The sequence below is a fragment of the Linepithema humile genome, chromosome 1, assembly GCF_040581485.1.
Source record: "Linepithema humile isolate Giens D197 chromosome 1, Lhum_UNIL_v1.0, whole genome shotgun sequence".
Lineage (NCBI taxonomy): Eukaryota > Metazoa > Arthropoda > Insecta > Hymenoptera > Formicidae > Linepithema > Linepithema humile.
The window spans coordinates 10,484,172-10,506,060 of record NC_090128.1 but is presented as its reverse complement, the minus strand read 5'-3'; the positions used below and the strand labels follow the sequence as shown (position 1 = coordinate 10,506,060).

Genomic DNA, 21,889 nt, shown 5'->3' with positions numbered 1-21,889 from the left:
GCGTCAAAAATAGAAGAACGTTATCGTCCCTTTCGAGCATTTTAAAGATGACTCTCCGGAGAAGATAATGTCTCCGTAAGTTTCTAAAGAGAAATTTGCAATATCAAAGTAACAAAGTTATATATTATCACAACACTTCGTATCACTGTCATATTACAACTTATTAAAATTAATACTATTCGCTGCGCAGTTTCGCGATATCGATTTTCTACTTAATCCGATTCCACAGAAATAGATCATTCCAGATCTATTATTACTATTGCAGCTCGACGAACTGGAAAAGACGAAGAAAACCGGCGCTAGGATAAATCACGGTCGGTGCGACGTCGAGGCTTCGATTATACCTGCGGGTCGATTAATATCGCCTATGTGTACCGGCGAAATTTTGTCTAAAGAGTAATCACCTGCCACGGGCACCGTTCGTGAGCGACGGTTTGTAAAACACCTCCGTGAAGTTAGCGAACGCGAACTCGAACGGTATATGTACGTACCGCGCCCCCCGTCGCACACCGGGGGATGCTTTATAGCTCGCGGCAGGGGAAGTGGAAAGAGCGAATCAGCGAAAATAGGCCAGCTAGATATCAAGGGGAAGAGAGAATGAGCGGTGCTGATGCACGCCGGGGTCTCGCTCTCTCGCGCGGTCGGGATATCCTGCAATAAAACCGAAACGCGGTGCTCGAACACGCGGGAGTCGGCATCGGGTGGCGGAAAGGGGGCGGGGCGGCGGAAAGCATTGAAAATAATTACCGGCGATCCGATATACCCCAGTCCGGCGGAGAAACTTTCGACGGCCGGTGCGGCGGCGGTGCACCGGCAAAAACCCGACGTCATAATCGACGTTCGCCCGAGCGCTGCGAGGCTGCGCGCTCTCCTGCCGCTCTCTCCGCTCTCTTCGCTATCCTGCGGCTTACGATCGTGCACGCTGCAGGAAGTGGCGTGGGGCGATAAGGGCGAGGAGCGTATGTTGCTTAAGTACTAGGTGGTTTCCGCGGTTAGGCGATGTATCCTCTCGGCCGCGCGACTCGATGCGGCAGCTTGCGGAACATGCCGGCAAAATGCATGGCTATTACATGACGCGTACGTCCATTAATACGAACATTTCGAACGTTAATGAGATCTTATCTGGCGCGATGTCGTGCCCGCGAGATTCACGATCACGCCTTCGAACGTACGGAAGCTATCGCGTCCCGACTGCGCTGACTGCGGGAAATATATAAATTTTACGATTGAATCCCGCGCGAAACCTTCTCGCGGCTACTCTAATAATACATCTATCGCCGTGCAAAACGGTGCCGCGCGCAATCATTCTTTACGTGAACATCGTGTCCATTAAGCGCACCGGCTTCTTCCTCATTTATGCTTGGGGCGTTTATCGCGAGCACGCGAACGCCGTATTTCTTTTCCCGGAGCACACTCGAAACGTTGTCCTACGCTGCAGATACATTCCTAAGGCTCATTTAATTTCGTTCACATAGCGCCGTTTATTTCGCCGTCGTCGTGTCGCCTCGCGACGTCTCTCCTTCCTTTCTCTCTCTCTCTCTCTCTCTCCCTCTCTCGCTTTCTTTTTTTTCATGTCCTCCACCGCTGCTTCTTTTATCGGTCGTACCGATGGAAAATGTAACCGGCGGCGGAGAGACGCGGAATGGTCCTCTCTTCGCACCTGCATCTCGGCAATGCGGCGATCCATAACTCCTCGGTCGAGTGCAATTCGGTCGATTCTCTGAATACGTAATTGCCTCTTTCCTCACCCCGTGTCGCACGTCCCTTCGTCGATCTTGCTCCGCGTCGGCTCCTTTTTCTCGCCCTCTATCTCACCGTGCGTCTTTCGTCGCAGCGCGTCGATTTCCTCGTGCCCTCGATGTATTATCGATATTACATCGCATAAGTAACCGACCTGACCTCAATAATTCGCCGATAGATAAATATCGTAATATCGAGATGCAAGACGGCCTTTTAGTGGCTGCGAGAATCGACCGCGCGAATAAAAAACGATCGAATGATATCAGATAATTGATTATATTTATCACGTTGTTTTTCTTTCCACCAGATTTAATATTCCGATTATTTGACGCATGAGAATTAATGGTTCTCGCTCGTCGTTGGATGCAGAATGCACGCATCGATTTATCGCGCGCGATTAAGAGACATCCTACATTTGTTCTATGTGTATTTATTGTCAACAGCGAGTACGATCGCAGAAACAATATGGAGGAGAGCACGTTGATGGCGGTGCAGAGTGCTCTTTGACAAAGGGCAGCTCGTATCTCGGCATTAGAAAGCCATGCCCCGTGCGACTGCCGTATATCGGAGGTGAGCCGGGATAGGTAGGTTCGTAAATATCGGGTTACGAACGTAAAGATTGGAAATCCACTCGGGAGTCGTTCACTATTAGCCGCTGGCGCACTACGTTCGCCGTCTATCCTAGGAAGACTATGAAGCTGCGTATATCTTAGGATTAATCATCACGCCGTTCCTCGGGCGTGGAGACGATTTGCATAATTACTCAGGTTAGGGCGGGATAGACGGGAACCAATTGTCGGCGCCGACCGTACGCGAAAGTACATACATCATACATCACGTAATTGTGACGTCTACGTAATATTACGAATTGCACAACGGAGAATTCACTGATGTAGTAAACTGAGTTGATTTAATTAATATATTTTTATCGCGTTAAAAAAAAAAGGGGGCAAACGAGATTGTTAAGCGCCTTGCGTAAATAGAACACAGATGAGATAAATTTTCAATAAAATACATGATACATTAAAAAAATATAAAAATTAATTTGCGTAAATAGAAAAATATTTGCATAAGAAATTATTTATATTTAAAAAAAAAATATCTACATAGAAAAATTATTTTAATAGCAAAATATTTTAATTTGGTTCTTAATTTGTCATATTTAAATAGCAATTTCAAAAGCAAATATTAAAATAGCAATTTCTTAATAGCAATTTGTAAAGGGCTCCCATCGGCGTTTGCGTGTGTATAAACATGTGTATCTGAAATCTTAATATCGACGACTGCGCTGGAATATCCATAGAGGTTCGTAAATATCAAGTTACGAGCGTGTAAAGACCATGATTCCTCGAGGGATTGTTCATTATTAGTAACCAGTGCACAATACTGGCTCGTGAAGCTCCATCGACTTATATATCAACTTGTTCTATACGTTTTCATGCTTGCTTACATACCGAATACCAATCAATGACATAAATGCTACACAATGTATCTGTATGCACATTTTTATCAAGATTTTTTATGCGCAGCAATGTACAAAAAAATATATTAGCATTCGCTCATCGTAGGAAGATTATCTCAATTCTATTTTATTGTTATTTTATTGTTAATTTTTTATTTACATAATAGCTCTATTTCATGCGCATTACGTAATAAATAACGATAAATTAAAGACTGATTTTTTTATCGCGACACTCATCTTGCAGGATTAAAAATAAATGACTCTCGAGAAGCTCATTAGCGAAATATGATGCTTAGCGCAATATGAGCTTTAAGAGGAACAACGCGTATCCGTCATTCCAAGTATCTCTCTTTCGCAAGCGATTGTTGCAATTCCTGGCTGCAGAGGGAAATACTATCCTTAGATTTCGGTGAAACAATTCGCATAGGATTCACGCAATAGAGGAACTCCCGGATTGCCGCAGTGCCCCGCCGGTCCGTAAACTTCGCGCTTGCGGGGAAATAAAGACCGCAGATATCTCGCGTGGGAATCGTTCGTTATTAGCCGGCAGGCAATAAGTTTCCCTTATTGCCGCGTAAACGATGCACTCGGTGGCTGCGCGAGCACGGCGCCGCCGCAAAGGGAGAGCTTTAAGGGCCGGCGCTCGAAAGAGCGCGGTAAAAGCGAGCGATGAAGCGAGCGAGCGGGAGAGAGAGAGAGATAGGGAAAGAGAGAGAGGGGAGAGGAGCGATTGGAGCAGGTAATATACAGACACCATTTTTAAAGTTAAGCATCGCCACGCAACGCGATTTAAATGGAGATGGACGAGTCCCATTCGCGGAGGTGGACCGAATCGTGCGCACATTCTCCATTTTCTCCCTCCTATCTCTCCCCCTTCATTGCCTATTTTAGATCGGCTTAAATCTAATACCAGCTGCGAGACAAAATTTAATTTGAACCCCGTTTTTTTAACTCCTCATTTCCGGCGCAATACGCCCGTTTACGATTTGCGTATCGTTCGCGTTATTAATCCGGCGAGCCGGCAATAAATGTATCCATCCTTCGCTCGTTCGCTTCATATCTCCTTTTTATCCGCTTTGTCCTATCGTGATATATTCGCTGCCGTTTCACAGAATCCCATTCCACCGATCTGACTATTTCTCATCCAGCCTCGACTCCCGCGCACCCTCGGAAGACAGCAATGGCTCTCCGCTCGGTCGTAACAACCCCCTACAGATCCGGTTCATGTAAAGCGTTTGCTCTTCTTCCTCGGGCGATAGGGAGAGCCATTTTATGCAGGTATTTAAGAGACGGCGCGCGCCATCTCTCATACCGTATCTACTCGAATCGCCCGGTATATCGTTCACCGTTATTCATCACGGACGCGAGCGCGTTTCCGCCGTGCGTTAAGCGCTCTTTTTGGAAACTTTGCCACACGGTCGCGAGAACGATCGGGATTTATTGGCTGTGTAATTTCGGACGCGCGTATTGCGTTTATTTTCTGGTTACCGCGCTGTAATAGCTAAATACATCGCGCGATTTGTCGGGCGCAGCTCGCTGAGCGTTTGGACATCCGGCACAAATGACCGACTTTAACGCGCTTCCAAGTTTTAATGGTCGCGTCGCGCTTCGGTTTTATTTATATTCGTTTATTTTTCATCTTCTCGCCAGAATGCCACGATGCGCGCGACACGCGGCGTAAAATCGAACGTACAATTATTCGCTAGATAGCCGCGAAATTATGATACATCGCGCGGTTCGCTACAGAAGCGTTTATATCCCCCGGACACTCTATCGCGCACTCTTACTCAGCGAGTTGTTATAATTTATCGGCGGCGTGCGCGCTATATCAGCGATATACGCTGCGTGTGTGTGTGTGTGTACATATATGCAAAGCGCCGTGTTATTGTACTGAGTGACACAGTGACGTGGATGCGCCTGAATAAACGGCGGCAGGTAGATAGAACCGATAGGAACTCGCATCCCCTGTACACGAGCATAACCACGACATTTGCAAGTGCTTATTAATTAGTCATTCATCGGACTAATGGGGAATACGTCGCTCTTTGATGTGCCGCTAATAATTACACGCAATTAGATACTATTAAGGGTCAATATGTATACCTTTGTATGCACTTTGCGGCTGTGCGATCCTTTGCCGCATAAATCTACGATACCGCGAGCACAAACAGCCTTTATCTCGCGGTGCGTCACGATTATTTCGATATCCATGTATATACACTGTGCAATTTCCAAGGGAATAATTATGCGGAGTTAGAGACATTCGCCCGAGAGGATAGCACAGCGGCTATTTCGGTCTTTAATCGAATGCGGAAATAATAAGGAATATACCTCCCATTCGCGATCAACACGATACTGTGATTCGATCAATTTTTACATTGCACGTTATCGCCTATAATCCACCAGCGGTATATAATCTTTCTCTACTATCTCCCTATTTAACTTTGCCCTGTCATAAGTATCGTGTTCGCAATAGTGTATAATCCATCCTTATTGCGAGGTAAACGCAAACACAATTTTCTTATGTTTCCTTATTTTTGTCAGAATATTGCGTGTATCGTATAACTAATGTTACATAAAATTAATAAATGCAGATGAAAAATGTATATAAAGCTCATGTTTGCTTTCATGTTAATTACCTCGCATTAATTTATGCGCAATAAATTCATCGGGCTTATGTGAGTACCTGATTGCGGACGCGCGTTCATAATCCATCCGCGCGTCACCCCGCGCGCGTGGGTGGAACATCCGTTGGTGCGGCTGTTTCCGCACGATCTGGGACAGGGGAAAGCACGAGGAAGAGATTCGCAATCGGAATGATCTCCGGTGTGTCAACCGGCGCGGTGCGCGGCACGGCGACGGCGGCGGCATCGGTCGCCGCAAAGCGCCAGACCGCAGCACTGTCAACGTGCGTAATTAATCCGCATTTCAGCGGACCGACGCACGCCCGACAGCAGCCTAAGATTTACCGCAATCCAATTTTACACCTGTCCGTCAATCCCGTTGACCCCGTACGTCGCCTTTCGTGTAATGAAACCCCGAAGCGCCGGTTTGATAATTATCAACGTGTACCTATCCGCCCCATATCTAAGCCCGCCCCGGCGCTCTTCCGCCGGCGAGACGTCGAGTCTCGTCGATTTCGACGCGCGATGGGAGGAGCCGCGTCTTTGATATGCCGGCCGACTACGAGATGGACTCGAAATCGAGTTGGACGTTCCGGGTAATCGTGCATGCCCTGAATTTTAATGAAATCTCACGATTACCCATCGGGAACTATTACACGTCGCCGCGCGAGGAGGGAACGTCTTGAGAGATTGACACGTGTTTCACGCGAGCTATTTCCATCTGAAATTCATCGGCTCGATAAGCATCGCGGATTTATCTTCATTCTCGCGCGGCCTCTTTTTCTTTTACGCCGACACAGCAACTGTCCGTCCATGGCCGCGTTCTGTCGTGAACGCAATTTATGCGGACGCGATGTAAACGTTATATGTCCGCGTCTTATGCGACGCTGAAATCCCGAACTTTACGTACGCACATATGCGGACGCGATATATAGGACGTTAACGATCTTCATCTTCCGCCTGTAACAAGCTTTACATCTGCGCCGTGTGTGCGTCGGTGGTCAAAGCCACTACACTGGACGCGAGTGAGCGCACTTAATGCCGGTCGAAGCCGGCAATTTCGCACGAACACGCGGTCTTCGTAAGCGTTCGCAAAGCAGCGCGCTAGCAATTTAGAAATATTCCCTGCTATAAGCCGCAGGATAGCCAGGCGTATCCTTTATATCAGTTTTAGCACGTGGCGGTCATCGCTGACCAGCGTTATATTAATATCGTTGCTACACGTAGATCGCTTTCGCGATAGCCAAATTAAGCGCAAAAACTGAATTATACTCATTTATAATCCTCCATACAAATGAAGATTTTCGTCATATTCATGCGAAATGGATTTCAGGACTTCCGTTGTGGCAAGATATACGAGGCTTTCCGTAAGAGCTCGACAAGCGGGAATGAGTAACGCGATCCGCGCGCGATGCATCCAACATACGAAAGCCGACATAAATTTCGACAGGAAGTCACATATGCGCGCGGATTTCAACGAGGCAGCTTAATTCCCGGGGAGTGGCGCGTACAATCTGCCGGACAATCTGTGATCTTTATTTCGCGCCGCGCCAATATTTCCGCTCCGCCGGTGCCAGCAGTTTCCGAGATTATTGCCGCGTAGAACCCCGACACAAAGGCCTCGTTGGATTCATCTTCAGGACCGTCGACACTGACGTCGTATAACTTTTGATTGGCGCACGGTTTTATTATTCCGACGATGCCTTTGGAAAGTGTCACGCTATTCGTCCGGAATCCATCTACGCGTCGCGAGAAAATCCGAAGAAAATCGGAATGAGAATTAATGTCAGCAAAGGGGGATCGTCGATCCAACGCGTCTTTTATGCGTTATTTTAAAGGTCGTCTCCTCCTTCGCGCGATTGGAGGCACTCTGAAGGTGCTTTCCATTGTATCACGCGAGATAAAATTATAATTAACGACGCTCGGAGTTTCTTTCATAATCTTATTGATGGTTCGACAGTTTCGCTTCATCGTATAGTAAAGACGAATATTATATAAAGTGAAAGCTTTTCGATTCTTCCCGGCCCGAACAATAATCTCGCGTGAAACAGCATAATTCTGTAAGGAAGGAACAATTTATCACTTACACGCCGCGAACTTCCGCCGCATCACACCGCGTAGAGGGTCGTCCAAGTATCAAAACTTTATCTCGACATATATCTCGTTTCAGCTCGCATTTATTGCATTCGTCTGATCTCGCCGTCAGGAATTTCATACGGCAGTGTAGCCATTATTATTGTTATTGCGACGGCGATAACGACAGTCTTGCAGTCAATTCGCAATGAACGATGCCACGAAATCGACGCAATAAAATTCACGGGAAAATAATATTTGAAATAGGAAGTAGTCGAATGGAAACTCCTTTAGTATTACGCTCGATTGTCCGGCAGTCTCAATCAAGACTCTTTATTGTCGACCATCAAGAAGCGTATTGTCGAAATAAAGCCTGCGCGATAAAAGTTAAATGGAACGCAAGTTTCGCAGACAGTTTACGGAATCTCGGGAAGAAACGACGCTGAAAACGCGTCGCAAAAAAAAAGAAAAAAAAAATAAACGGGAAAACATCTCGCGCATTGCGCCGCAGAAATGCTAACCGGCCTCTGGTTACGCACTGGCAACAATCCTTCACACTATTTCGCATTTCGTGGGAAACGAGAAGCGTAACGTAAAACACTTTACGAGCAAACACATACGAACCGCGGCCAAAGGCTAAAACAATCCGACGGGCCCGCGATTACAAGAACAGTAGGGATGCCCTCGTGTAATTCACGAGGCGCAATTAAAGTTTTGACGGATCACAGTGTCGCGAATGCTCGCAATGGGAGTGGCCACACCACGAGAATCGTCGTCGTGCATCAGCATCGCTAGTCTTTTACACATCTAAACCCCAAGTGTTTTATTTCAACGCGACAGACTCAACTAGCGTAAAAAAATACAAAGATAATAAAAAGAAATTGATTAGTCGCAAGAATCGAAATAATGACGATTAATTTATATATACTTTTCTTAATTTCTTAAGATTATAATTGTAATTTTGGAAAAATCAATTTTTATATTTTTATTTTTATTTTATATTTTTGCTGAAAATTCTTGATTAAATATTGAAGTTGATATTTATAGAACAAAAAACTTTCAAAGTTTCAAGGAAAATATCATTTTCTAACTAAGTACATTTTCAAATTATTCATTCCAATAGAATAATTCATATGATTTTTTCCAACAAAATTTATCTTTGTAAATATAATTCACGTTAATTATATTTGTGTTCAGTCAATAACTAATTTTCCGCCAAAGCGTCTATATATACCAAGATATCATAAAAAAAACTAATTAAAATTTTATTCATACTTCCTCGTAGTAGATAAACTTAAAGACAAATTATATGAAAAATTGCTCTTCTCTCTCGGCGAAAATTCTTCAGTGCCAGTCGATTATACGGTCGGGGATTTTAATTTGCGAGGAAGAATTTCGACAAAAAGGCATCGCGGCGTTTCCAGCGATCACCGTTCCCGATATCGACACGGGCGACCATTAAACTCATTCATCTGGTCGGTTTCGTGCCCAAGGAGCGCGCGTACGCGGTGTAGACGGCGGGGGTGGGTGGTGACGGCGGCGGCACCGGGGCTTGATTTCGAGAGACCGCAGGCCGGAGGTTCCGCAGGCATTATATGATTCGAATCTCGGTATTATTCTATATATAATCTATTCCGCGAGGATGATAGTGTTGGCGGTGGCGGTTAGGCTCGGTTGCATGCCGACCGTGGGTTCGTTCGACCTGCACGCCACCGTCCACCCGACCATCAATAAGCACCCCCTTTGCACGCGCGTGCACTCGAGCGATCGCTCCGGGAGCGATGTATGTATGCGTGAATCTCGCCGCACGACGAGACTCACGGGCACCGCAGCACATGGAGCGCGTGTGCAGGTCGCGTTACGGTGTAAACTCGATATACAGTCCGCTGTATACAGCCGCGAGTACACACTGCAAGCTTCTTAATTATGGTGGCGCTTGGCGGCGGTGGCGAGAGAGCGAGCCGGCCGCTCGTTGTTACCGCTTATTTGCCGCATAATGCCGAGGGTGTCTTGCTGGAAGGAAGAGGAAAAAAAAAGAGACCGCCGGAGAAAAGGAGGATAAAAGAGCAAAGCCGGCGGGCGAGATAACGACCGGGACGTGAGGATACGTTGATTTATGGAATTTGTAAGAAATATGGCAGGATACGGCGTGTCCCTTAAACTACGGCTCGATTGGGATTTGGACCTGATATCGGCTTTCGTGCCTATTGTGTTCCGCGGCGGCTATACACGCGTGCGAGTGCGACGGATATTAATATAAGTTTATTAAACCATTGACTGCGCATCTACAGTCACGACATAGAAATTCAGCGCAATTTTCACGGGCGCTTGTGCGTGCAACTACGGTGTGTCGTTAATTACCGTAGTTACGATTAATCAGATTTACGAATGTAAACAATAAATCTGATCGAATCTGGGCACGTAGCTGCGATAATGTTATAATCTGCGTGAGCGTTAGCGATCGGCCGGAAGTTATTGTCGCAAACATCGGGATTTTATCGCGTGACCGACCGCGTCGCGAGTAAACTTTATCGCGGCGTCGCGACCGTCGCAATTGTCAAAAATTACCTACGTATAATCGCGGATACCGAACAAAGAGACTCGGGCTCTGAATTCTCGGGAGTGCATACAGGGCAGTCGTAGCTTCTGACCTACAACCCCCGGGAGCACGGCCCAGGGCCACGACCCCTGGACAGTTTCCACACGCCTCGTAATCCAGGGATGAATCCCCAAGATTCACGGCCTGGTTTTCGCCAAAAGGTCTTCCTTTCTGCTCTCGACTTCCTGCTAACCGAATTCTGCCCTCGGTCCCGCCAGGTATGTAATCGGCCAGCGATTTTATGATGGAAATTTCGGTAGTTCCAGATCGTCTCAAATTTCGGATCCGCGGAGAAACTCGGGGCGCATTAAAATTCTCCGATCTCTTTTCTTATTTTCTCGCGAATAGGAAATCGCGAAAAGTGATTTCTAAATTCACTTTGACTTTCATTTTATTTTACAACGTCGCGATCTATTCATATATAAACTAGTCGATAAAAGCACCGAAAAAGACAATCATATAATGCGTTCCGGAAGATATTTTAATAATTCTGCGAGTTTGTTACTATCTTTCCGTACTACACGTGAGCGGCGCTTGTACTCTATCGATGAATTTTTCACGCCTCGATTCGCGCGCAATTAATCATATTTTATTCGACGCAATTGTGCATGAACGTAATTCGAAGTGAATATATTGAAAGTGCCTGGCAATTTTGTGTGACTACAATCGACGAAAAAGCGAATATTGCGAAACAGGTGCAAGCCAGGTCGATCGATCGCGGCAGCAGCATCTACCTCGAGCTTGACGTCAAAGGTTAATTCGTCGGCTTATGAGGCTGTCACACAGAAGCCAAATCCTGAAATGCTCGCTCAAATAGCCTAGCAATACCTGAGACGGAAACATCGACTGTCCTTTTTGAATTATCGATGGCGAATCTAAAGAAGTTTGATGTCGCACGAGATAAAGATCGACCTATTTCAAGAATCCGTCTGCCGCAAGACACTTTAAAAACTAATCGCATCCGGTCGTCAGTTATTATAAATATTTCGTGCGTGAAAAAGAGTCTTAATATTAGAGCACTATGAATACCGTTTTAGCCGCAAATGTGTGACACATGACTAACTTCGTGTCGAGTGCAGTGACCCGACCGCGTGTTAAATCTGACAGAAAACTGTATAAGTTACGATGAGATAGTTTTATCCGTACATTCATCGGGCTAACAAGATGTATTTAATTACAACATTATCATCACGGCCATTGTTTTCATTACTGTCGTAATCGTTAGTTGTCGATCATTTACGCGATGCACGCGATATCCGCATAGAAATAATACTGCGAAAGCACACGCTGGAATAGAGACATGCAATGTACGGCCGAATTGATAATTAATCAGATTACTGTCGAACACAACGGCGGAACCAAAGATTACTGTAATCATTGGAAAATTGACGTCCGTCGCGGAGGAAACAGCGAGCTGTATAATGCAGCGCGTAGGATAAAGCATTTCTCTCGTGGAATTTCATCGTTAGACGAGCTTCCGGCTCGCACGCACGGACGGCTGTTGCGAGAAAGTGCGACGGCTCGTCCGAATTTATGATATCGTTTGATTACGCGCAACGCATTCAGGCTATTCGCCGTCACAGTAATAGCGTGCCTTCTCTCTCGATGTGTCACTGTACTCTCTCTCCTACTGGCGAGACGTTATGTGGAAACATCGCGAAACTTTTAATGACGATAATCGACTTAATTATTCGTCGGATTATTTCTGAAAACCAGCTTTTGCGACTATCCAACGCGTTCTCTTTTCGAGACAGAAAATATAAACTCCTCCGAATGAAACTTGACCTGATATAAATCGACGGGGCGAAACAAAAGAGATCGATAAACTGTCGCTGAGAGAGCAGTGTGGCGAAATTGAATTTGGGAAGATCGATGCCTCGGCGCTGATCTAAGGCTACCTGAGGCCACCTGGAGCGCGCCCTAAACGAGTTTGACCCCCGCACAGAGAAAAAGCGCTTGGAAAGATCGAGGTGAGCCACCCTTCGGCGCGTACACAAAGTGGACAAAGGACTCGGGGCGCATCGCGATGCAAGTGGACGAGCATAAATATTTGATAACACGGCGAGATAGGCACACGGCGTCGATGTAACGACGTCGCGTCGGTGTGTACACGACGCGAGGGGTGCGGCGGGGGTGAGCGCGAGGAGGGAGGGAGGGAGAGATGCTTTCGGCCGCGCGCATAGCTCGCATACCGTGCCTTCCTCGCATGGTATGTTATAATTAGTGACTCCTCCTCCGCGCGCTCGCACGCAACATTGATATGTCCACGAGCCTCGGAATACTTCCCTAATGAGATGGCGCCGATAAACAACGGGTTAAGTGCTCGCGCCGGTCAGCAAGATGCGTTTACGTCGCTCGCCACGCCCGTAAAGAACCTCGTCGTCGCTGCGTGTAAAGTCGCGCAAAAGAGCTGACGTCGTCGGAATACATCGTATCGCGTCGGCCGTGTTGCGCGCGATGTTGTGAAAATGCCATCCTGTTTATCACCGCGACAAAGATTTTCCCGGGCCGTTTTCGCAGATAAGGAACGTCAGCGCGCGAAATCGTAAAAGCGGAATACGCGTGGCTACGTCAGATCGTTCGACTCGACCCAAGTTTTTCAATATGTTTTGCGACGCACTAATTCCACCTTTATTCCGCCCCGTCGTATTTCGCGAATGAGATATTTCACCCGATTTCATTACGTCCTATCGCGTATGTGAAACGGACGCCACGGTGATATAGTGAACGAGTATTAATATTACTCTCTAGATATTTTTGGGGAAAAATCGCACGAAAGTAAATCATATAACATCTATTCAGCAGTCATCGAGGTGTGTTTGCGAGAAAAATAAATGCACGCGAAAGCTAAATGTATATCTCGGCTGCATTTAGCTCTTCCCGCAATAGATTTACATCGTACATCTCGCATACATGACATAAGCGTGTTATACAACTCCGGCCAAATAAAAGCGTCAGCAAAAATTATGTTCTTTTTTTTGTGCAACGCGAGAATTTTTAACGTCGCGCAACCAGGTCGTTGCCAAAACGCCGCTGCTGAATGCAACTCGTGCAAATTCATCGTGAGAAATTTCTTATTCGCGGATAAGAATCATCAAGAAAGTCGGTCGTTCGCGCCTTTCTATTCACGTCCTTGCATCATGATTAAAGAGCTTTGATCTCTGAGCGTATTAAAGAAATCTTCGAGCTCTAATATTAATATTCACAATGCCTCAAAAATTTTCATATCTCCGATTCGATTTATCGCGGGCAAAGCGCGTCTTCGCCACCGTCGCGTCGGTGACGCGCGACTTTTTACAAATCGCGCCGAAACACGCAGTTTTTAAACTTAATCTATTAACAACTCGCGAGAAATTACCCGCTCCGCGGGCGGTCGCGCCCTCGTGCCTGTCGCAAATCGAGAGATCTGAAATCGTTTTTTGATCTCGAGTCGCGCGCCGCGTGAGAAATGTTCGAACCGCACGAAAGCCTACGATTGTATGTGTGCGCGCGTCGCAGCGAAAAAGTTTCTATATTAGCGCCATTTACTCTCATTTGCCACGACAAACGTCGTCGCCATTAGACTCCCGCGGCGCGGTGCAAGCGGGAACGAGCGCGAGAGGCGGGCCGCAATTGTAAGTCGTCCTGGGACGAATAGGGACGAATGGTGGCGGCGGGCTCGCGGCGCTCCTTCCCTCGCCGCTTCGTCGCTTTCTTCCGTAATAATCGTTACGCTGGATAGCCTCCGGGAAAACGGCGTCTCGGAGGAATAGGTGTACGAAAGATACATATACCGATACCGGCACCCCCAATTATGTTTCATCAAGACTTTAATTCGGTACTTTGAACACCGTAACGCAACGACCCGCAACGAAATTGCTCGCGGAGTACTTGTATCTGGAAAGGTGCAGCTGGGAAATTAAATATCGCGAGAAGTCGCTTCTCTCAGCATTAAGTATGCCGGGAATATCGCGCGCATTCTTTGAAAGTACACCTTATCATTTCGATAATTGTTTTTCCGCTAAGCGCGCTATCTTCGCACTTGAATGGAGATTTTAAACGCCTTCCAAAAATAGCAGTCGTAGTAATTAAGTCATTGTCAGTTTATAGGGAAAAATAACACGTATATTGAGTTTATTCATTTATCGCATTATTTTGAAAACGCTCGGAACAGTTAACTTAATAAAGACAGGCAGACACTTAGATAAACGCCAACAGAATTGCTCTAATGTATAGCGGAAGAAAATTAAGCGGCGTTTTTTGACCGATGTTTTTACGCGCGATATAGCACGACGTCGAGCGGCGAAAACGGACACGTATATAATAAAATTTATTATAATATACTTGCAAACTCTCCGAAATAATGACGACGGGAGAATAGCGGAGAGAGGCGTCACCAACGTTTATCATCAATTATACGTCGATAAAGCTGCCAAACTAAATCTCGGAAACATCGGGCAGCTCCGATCACCGTGCAACAAACCACCTCTTACGCTCGTAGATTGAAATTTATTGACACGCCATAATTACACGCCACGCGGAAGTTGATTGTGCAGCGTTCTGATTCTCATTAGGGGCGCGCGCGTTTAGGCGCTGCATACAGCGCTTAAAGTTTGTACGAAAATTTGAGCAAACATTGAGGAACATCCTGAAACTCATTTTCTTCGAAAGGAGTAGCGCCCGTAAAATAATTTATAATTAAACGACTAGTTTTAAATTTAAAAAATATTAGACACCAACATTTTTTTCTTTAAAATGTAATACTTACAATATGTAATTTTATCGGAAACTTAAATATCTTAAATTTAGTAAAAAGTAAAATCTTGTTACTTTTCAGCGTCAAATTTAATTCACCAAATCCCGAGTCGTTGCGGCAGTTGATTACACATTCGATTGTGTTGGGGAGCGGAAACACGTTTAAGGACTCGTTTTCCCCCGGGCGTTTCCGACAGTATCGATTTGACGACGACGGATCGAGCAGTTAGAAAACGAAGAAAACACCGTTCGAGGGATTGCGTGCACGAGTGGCGGCAAAGGCCGGCAGGGAAAAGTGCGCGCGTCAGATATACGATACGTATGTATTCGTTACCGTGAACGGGTTAAGCGTTTCCGACCTCTATTTGCGTTTCGTCGGAACACACTGTTTGTCTTCAATCCGCGTGGATCGAAAAATATTGAAGAGGTCGGCATACGGGTTAATAGCGTACCCGCGCACGATCCACGCTTCGAAACGCGCCGCCAAACAAACGAGATGATATCAGCGGGAGCATTGCGCTTAATTGAGCGAATTTTCCGCGTCGTTAAAATTTTAACTATTATCGCGTAAGTATTATTGGCGATGTAAGCAATCCTCTGTAAACTTGGAAGCTGCATTCATGTAGATACTTATAACAAGCACGTGCATTCGCAAAATGATTTTCGTCCCGAGCCTCGCTGAAGCAAACGTTAGCGAGGAAAAAAGGAATCATACGTGACGGGCGTTCCATATAATTCGGGAGCCGCTCATTCGTAAGGGAGAACATTGGGGATATGGAATGTGGAAAGGAATTTCGGTCGGAAACGGCGGAACACGAACGAGCGAGTGGTGATGTACGTTTAATAACGGAAGGTGAATTCGCACCGCGGTGTCGTAATGGAAAAGAGCGCTGCAATATAGGGGCGGCTTTACTACATATTAGTCGCGAGGACCGTAAATTCTTAGAGTATTCGGTATTCTTTAGTGACGTAACGAACAAATCGGTAAGACGATAAATCGAATTTTCTCTCTCCCTCTTTCTTCGCGGAGCATCATCAACGCCTATTTAAATTGTGGTGAATCGTGCATCATATAAACTACGTATGCCTCATCAAATACTTGCATTAAATTCTTTGCTTTCCAAAAGCAAATAAGGATGAAATTTTCCGCAATCACTCGTAAATTCAGCATTAGCGCATTTAAAAAATATGAAGCCAACAATTTAGAAATAATGTTCTATTGATATGTGGAATATCATGCTTCATGTCTCTTTTGACTTTTCAATTTAATTAATGATGATATTTACTGATAATCATTAAATTCGAATATATTTGTTTAAAATGTATCAAAAGGCTCGTAAGAGTTATTGTTGCGAATATCTTTTACATGTTTCGTTGCTTACTTGAAGACTACAATTGTTACACAGAATGCACAATTCTGCAAATGCTAATTTCACGGTGATTTTGCATGCGGCAAGAACAAGATTGCAGACTCACGTGTATAGCGGTACTCCAGCTTCGTCTTTAAACCAGAAAACCATGTGCAGCGTGTCCTCGCCGGGCGGAGTTATGTCGCACGGTAATTCGGCAGGCCTTCCTTCCACCACGCTAATGTTCACCAATGGAACTGAAAATAGACGTTTTGTTCGTTTCATTGTCGTTTTACCTTTCTCACAGACAGAAAAAGAAATTAAAGAGCTTAAGGTCGCAGAGCAATGAATGTGTAGCAAGAAATATAATAAGAAATAAAAAGGAGTAAATTTCTTTTACCGACGAGCTCTAACGGACTCAGTCATATAAAGTATATACCTTTATATTCAGAAATTTCAAATTTCACGTTGAATGGTACGGACAGTTTCGATCTCAAGATAGAACGTCAAATAGTTCAGAGTTTTCAAGCTGTAGACTCTTTTCAAACTGTTCAAACTAACTTCAGCATAGAAAGTTCGGAAATTGACATCTGCATACAGTTAGGCAAGAATAAAGGACTGTTATTTTTAAAGGCTGTAATGTCCGAACTGTTTGAATTTTCAGAATTACCATTGTAGACGGACTATTCTACTATTCGGACTGTCCACACAAACTCATTTCTTTGCTTTAGATTATTCAAATAGTTCGAACATACGATACGTTCGAATCTTTTGTCCGAATCCTAATCTGTATAAGCAAACTATATTTGTATATGCATATAAACATATCACAAAATATATGGTAATATTAAACATAGCTTGCTTGCTTATAAGCCATATTTAAGAATTTGTTCTGGGAAAACAAAAATTCCTTATTTATATTTTTCTATACTTCGCAGAAATCTATATGAGAATATCTCTAATCTTCGAAGCAGATACAGAGCACCGGGTCTTCGCAACCAAGAACAAATTTTGCGAACACTTTTCCCAATGAGAATTCACAAGGACCAATATAGATACGCGTGTAAATCGATAAGTGATATTCGCGTCCAAGCCGATATCGGAAATACCGACGGTTCGCCTGTCGCGATCAGCTGCGATGAGACGATACGTGAAATCGGGGCGCGATGGGATTAAGAGATTCGGCTTATGAAATTCCGCTTCCGCGAGACACATCCCCGACTGTTTGGTCGTAGAGGTCGCAGCAACTCTCTCATTTCCTCTCTCTCTCTCTCTCTCTCTCTCTCTCTCTCTCTCTCTCTCTCTCTCTCTCTCTCTCTGTCTCGTTCGCCGGAGGCACAATCCGGCTGGACCGATTCGAGTAAGTGGATAGCTCGTTGGTCAGATCGCACGGGAAGGCCAATTCCTTCCGTAAATTTCAGGTAGGCTATTTCCAAGAAACGAGTTTCCATTCGATTCGGTCGGCTGCCCTCGTTCTCCTCCCGCGTGACGAGCGCACCCTGAAGTCGCTACCCTGCACGGAGAGAAAAGCTGGGAGATACAAGTGCCGTGACGCCGCCGGTGCGCCTGTAGCGCAGGACACCCTCGCGTTACTTTTTGTTGCTGACCGACTCGAGAAAGAAATCGACCGCGTCTCGCCTCGTCGCTTCTGATTTGTCGTACGCGAGAACCGAGTCGTTGCAAGCTCCTACCGTCAAAATTTAACAAAGATGAAGTATCTCCTTTCAAAAAGGACAACGACATAAAAAACCATCGTTCAAACTTTTTTATATCAATATTGTAATATTAAATTGATCTTCTCGTATTTATGAACAAATTACTTCACGATAATATCTATGTTTTTAACATTTTTCTGTCCGCTTTTAATGAAGAATGATTTTCACTTTTTTGTTTTTTTATGATATAATATCACAAAATGTTAAAATAAATCCTTTTAACAATACAGGATATTATTTCAAAAGTGTCAGACTGCTCGCATGGATCGTCGAAATGTCTCGTCAAAATGCCAAGCAAAATGACAGGCTGCGAGATATCTCCGTTGTTAGATAAACCGGGTCACAAAATACGATATCCATAAATGCAAGAAAATTAAGTACGCATATTATTATTCTTATTGTAAAATTATTTTAATTTTGATGTAAAAATATTTAATAAAAAAAATATTTAATAATATGTATATCAAATTACATTACTTGACTCGGAAACGGTAAAATATAAAATGCAAAATTTAAAACAAATTTACTAAAAACTAGAGAGAGAGAGCTTTTATTTTATTAACTCCAGCGACAGAGTTTTTTCATTTTTAACTCTTGTCAATAATCGGTAGAAGGACGTGACACTTACTTTAACCGGCCACTCACGTTTCCTGGATGCTTAAGATGGAATTTTAAAAAACCTTATCAGCGCAAGCAAGGGACAAGTATAAAGATTAGCATAGGCTTAGTATTTATTGCATGCCTCCGGCTCCAACGACGGGTATAAATATTGTTTAAGGGCGACTCTTTATCATATAAACGCCCCGGCGTAACGGTGCTCATTTGAATTCCCGCTTTTTCCAAGGTATAAAATGGGCTTCGTCGACGCGCAACAAGCCGTTTACCTCCCCTTCGGTTAACGGAGTTGTTGTCGTTGCCGCGGTGCTCCAACAACGCCAGCAAGCTCGCGCTATTGCGCCTGGGAAATGCAAGAAACCTTCGTGGATTCGTTACGATTTCATGTACGTGTCTTGCGCGACTCGCGGTCGGTTTAGCATTTTGTTTTTACGTGTTGTTTAGCCGTTGATAAATTCAAACGTTCGGCAGCGTGACCAGATTTCAGAAAAGGCGAACTGCAACGTTCTGTTAAAAGAAGGAACTTGTTATTTGCGACAACAGTCTCTCGTGCATTTTACTATTTAATTGCGTTTCGGTAAAATCGGTAAAATAACGAGGGCTGTCGAGAATTATTGATCTGCGTAACGACGCCGATATTAACAGTGCTTTACGCCGCGAGTATCTATTAATTTCGGAGGATTAAATATTATCCTACAGCGCTGAATCTGCGCTTACTTGCGTTGATTACATATTTGTATATGATCTTTAGATTGGCGAACACGAAAGCAATTGCCGATGGATCATCGACCTGTCGACGCGTGTAAGCGCGTGTGCAGTTTAAATACCAAAGGAGCCTTGAAAGCCGTTTCGATTAATGGAATTCCGCAACACGTCCGCAATTAACCCTCAAAGACCCGAGGCGCTGGTCGAAATGTCCAGCGGCGCGCTAATGGCGGACGATGGTCGTGTCGCATCCGAAACGCATTTAATGAATTCATTATCGATCCAAATTGCATTCAGTCCCGCGTTTCCGAACGTACGACGGAGGGGGAGAAAGAGGACTCGAGTTTCGAGTTTACCGTGTCGCGAAATCGGTATCGGCGCGGCGCGGTGATGCGCGTCGTAACGTTGATTGGACAAGTTTTTCGTTCAATTTTCTGTCGCGCGTCAAAGAAGATCTCGATCGTTTGCGCCGATCGACGGAGATTGTTTCCCATTAATGCGATCGCCGCGTTCAATCGCGCATACGTTCGATGCGAAAAGAGTGGCCGGAATAACGACGAGAGTTGTGAAACTTTCGGACATCCTTTGTGACGGTAGAATTAAAGTATACCGAAAGTAGTCTTCAAGTCCATTTGCTGTGCTTGAAAAAGGCGCAAACCCGCAAAAATGCGGACGGCTCTAAAGCGATGTCTAATTGAATGCCATAAAGTTTCAACTTGTGCGAAGGAGAGCTCGAAAAAGTTTAGTCAATACCAGCAGAGAAGGAAGGCGGATATGTCGCGTCTGTGTGAAACGTAACGGACATGTGACGTTTGCCGCTCACGCGACGCGTTTTTAACACGCTTGATTATACCACCACACCGACGACGACAGATGTTCGGTTACATCGCCATGACGTTGTCACTCGCGCGTTTCAGAATGATGTCTTCGTTAATAATTAACAGCACCCGCTCGGCAGCTTCGCGGGCGTAATTACAGCGCGCGCGCGCGCGCACGAGAGAGAGAGAGAGAGAGAGAGAGAGAGAGACAGAGATGGCAGTGCGGAGAAGAGTTACATAATTCTATTAATAATGCCACACCATTACATTTGCTGTAGAACCGCGTGAATAATGAAAACTTCCAACAAAAACTTCGCCGTGGGAGGCATTAATTGCTAACGAGAAGCGAGAGATCAAAGTCATGATCTTAATGTAACTCGTCCCGGAACATTTTCAGAATGTCACTTCTCATTCTTTCATTCTTTTTTCCCCCCTTCTATTCCGTTAATATCGCGCAGCATGTGGTGCAGAGAAGATTGAACCCAAAGTTTCCGGTCGAAAAAAAAGAAAGTAAAGGGAGCAAGACTCGTAGGTGGACGTCGAAGTCCGTTGTGTTCTCCCCGGGGGATTTTCGCGTGAACTTTTCTGAACTTATACCTCGGCGTCTTCCAAGCCAAGCCACGACATGACAGTGAAAGCAAGTATTTTCATAAATCTCCGGGACGACATAGATTGATCATGTCGCTGTGTATCGACGTCACCATTACATTCTAATCGCTCGGGTCCGGATATACGTTAATGGATGATATCGCGGCATCGCATGCAAGTTGCGACACACGGCGTGTCGCCTCGAAGCATGAATTTTTCAAGAAACGCAAATAGAGACAGTCGTGAAAAAATATACGCGCGTCGAATACTTTGTATATTTCGCAAATATTGTTCATAAGCTTGGAAAAGATGCCGTGGCGCGCAATTTGCGAACTTAAAGGAGAATTCAAGATTAAGAGCGGACTTGAATATAATTTCGCTGTAACAAACCGACCGCTGTAATTAAAATTCAATACGCATCTTCAGTCAGGTTAATGTACCTGTCGCGAATTAGCTCGCAATAGAAGCACTTTCGTCGCATTACGGGCAGTAGTTGGTTCGGTCGGACGGATCTACGAATAGCGACCGAAGCGCGGCGGTGGGTCCGTTATTTAGGAGTAGTTAAGTGTCCCGAACACCCTCTTGCTACCCCCGGAACACTCCTGCGGGGGGTGGTCTCTCTCTTCAACTTGGCAAACCCGTTTGCTTCCACTAAGCGTATCAGCCTCACCATTGTCTACGCTCATTGTCCCCGCGCGCGCGCGCGCGCGCCCACCTCTTCTTCTTCGCGTCTACTTCGTGTCGTATTAAGTTAAAGGGCAGCGCCGAGCTAGGACAAATTAGCGACTGCGTTAATCAGTTTCTTAATTCTCCACGGTCGTCGCGCCGAGGTGGAAAATAAAGGAAATGCAGTTCCGCGAGTTTTTG

General features: G+C 45.2%; 1 protein-coding gene across 4 annotated transcripts in view; it reads right to left on the bottom strand.

Annotated features, from left to right (window-relative positions):
- The window catches only part of LOC105677193 (kin of IRRE-like protein 1), a 337,620-nt gene that overhangs the window by 166,082 nt on the left and 149,649 nt on the right, over positions 1 to 21,889 (bottom strand). For all 4 annotated transcript variants that reach the window (XM_012375624.2, XM_012375623.2, XM_067347905.1 and 1 more), the window contains one exon: positions 16,709 to 16,838. In XM_012375624.2, the coding sequence (XP_012231047.1) occupies positions 16,709 to 16,838 (130 nt within the window). The remainder of the gene's footprint in view (positions 1 to 16,708; positions 16,839 to 21,889) is intronic.